Raw genomic sequence first — 2,324 nt, forward strand, 5'->3', positions numbered from 1 at the left:
GAGTTATCAATCTTACTCACGGAGTGAACTTATTATTGAAGAACATAACAGGATCAAAAATAAAAATTTACATATTTCTTGCTAAGGCTAAAAATATCATGATTTATGAGTTAGGTAAACGTTGTTTACTTCATCTATACGGTTAAACGTAATTATACATTTAGCTCATCTTATAATATTAAAAATTCAAATACATTACATTCAGTAACCTTGCAGATTCAAATAAATTAATTTATGGTACTGTATTAATATAAAGTCACGGCTTAACTCTAGTTTTTAACCTTCGTTCGAAACTTTAAAATTTTAAATAGGAGATAATGAAATCTAAGGTAATAGATTGTATTTCATAATGACATTTTTGGGGGTATTCCGTTAAATCGAATAAAAATCGATTGTTATTTAGCTTCAAGTAATTATTTTCTGTAAAGTAACAGCTGTTTGCCCAATTGTGGTCCATATGATAAACTATTTACTCATGATGCTAACGATGTTTTTCTATGTCTTTATAAATACGATCTTCTATAAGCCAATTTTATTTATATTTGTCTACGGCCATAGCTAACAAGATCGCTTGACTGATACTTCAATTATTCGCTTATAACTTCAAATTTAATGGATCAATCTAAAGACGAGAACAACGATGATACAGCATATGAAATAGATAGTAACTGCAATCAAGATAGAATCGAAGATGGAAGAGAAGCATTGGAATCAACCTCAAAACACGATAAGAGACTCCTAATCAAACTAGCTACATTAGCACTTGCATCTTTTTTTCCACAAGCTTTCTATACATTTTTTGATGTCTTTGCCGTACCATCCCAATTAAGCCTAGGAATACCTATTGGACTAACACTAATTCCCGTGATTCTTGCAACCTTAATCGGATTTTTTTTAATTCCAATCGTTGGCAATTTATCTGATCGTTGCACTTCTCGGATTGGAAGACGACGACCATTTATCATAATTTTCCTTATATCAGTTTTAACATCTGCTGGGATGATATCTTTTAGTCGGATAATCGGTCTTGAGCTATGGCCTCATCATTTATTAATAGGGCGTATTATACTTATCGTTGGATTAATTATAGAGCTATCATGTTGCTCTATATTATTAGCGCCTGCTAGAGCTCTTGTTATGGATGCTGCTCCGATTGATATGCAAGTTACTGCTAACAGTTTAATAACTTGCTCAGCAGGCATTGGAGCTGCTACTACTACTGCTATTAGTGGGTTAGCTTCCAATCTAATATCGATATAATAGTAGAACTTTGATACGATGATGATGTCTACTTTATATCGAAGATTATCTTATCCTGATAAAATAATAGCATTAAGTTAAAGTTACATTGATAGACTATATTAGTTAACGAATTACTAAGCTAGCAGTATACTCATGTTTTTTAAATATAGGATTAATTGGAAGGAAACGCCACTAGTAAAAATATTTGGTGGACAAATTGAAGTAGCTTTCATTTTGATAGCTTCAATAGGTATCGTAGTGATACTGATTGCGACGACAAGCTATGCAGAAGTTCCATATACCATCATTGGCTCTACTGATGTATTAATCCATAAATCATCAAGTAGAAAAAGTAGCGACGATTTGAACATGTTTGCTAAGGACTGTAAGACATATAGTTCTATCCAATCGACTGTTATACAAAAAGATCAGATGGAAATAACAGATACCTTAACTGATGATAAACTACAAGCAATTACTGCAAAAGAGATAAGTAATTGGAATCATCTGTATCAGACTTATTATTTTACTAAAACTATGCCAAAGGAGTTACTCATTTTGTGGATAGCAAGCTTCTTTAGTTGGCTATCATATAATTCATTCGCCTATTTCTTAACTGATTTTGTTGGTCAATCAATCTATCATGGTAATCCTCTAGCAGCCGAAAATTCGACAGCTTTACATCGTTATGATCGCGGTGTCTCTGTTGGAAGCTGGGGTTTCCTGGGCTGCACTATTGTATCCGTCGTATATTCCTTGACGCTTGGGCGAATAACAAAATATATCGGTAATTTAAAGTTTTATTTTTTGTGTCTAAATAAGTTGTGAATCCTTTATTCCATTTTAGATATAATAAATAAATTTTGGAAGTTCTACCCATTCAAACAAATATTTAATTTAATAGTTATCAATAGAAAATGTAACACTATTTACACGTAATATATATACTATATAAGTAGCAAAAATAGTCGTCGTGATTGTATTTGAAATCGATAAAATTAACAAAGAATCAAGGAACAGTATAGTATTCTAAAATATAGGATAATTATGTTAGATATATATGTTCTCTAAATTTTTATGGA

At 31.5% G+C, this 2,324-nt stretch overlaps 1 protein-coding gene across 1 annotated transcript; it reads left to right on the top strand.

The window, feature by feature from the left end:
* Nucleotides 1–612: 612 nt before the first annotated feature.
* On the top strand, nucleotides 613–2,070 carry TRIADDRAFT_62706 (uncharacterized protein; the record flags this gene model as incomplete). The annotated part of the gene is made up of 2 exons (XM_002118651.1): nucleotides 613–1,232; nucleotides 1,413–2,070. The coding sequence occupies 2 exons, from the start codon at nucleotides 613–615 to the stop codon at nucleotides 2,068–2,070; spliced, it is 1,278 nt and encodes a 425-aa protein (XP_002118687.1).
* Nucleotides 2,071–2,324: the final 254 nt, after the last annotated feature.

This window comes from Trichoplax adhaerens, genomic scaffold (genome assembly GCF_000150275.1).
Source record: "Trichoplax adhaerens TRIADscaffold_377 genomic scaffold, whole genome shotgun sequence".
NCBI lineage: Eukaryota > Metazoa > Placozoa > Uniplacotomia > Trichoplacea > Trichoplacidae > Trichoplax > Trichoplax adhaerens.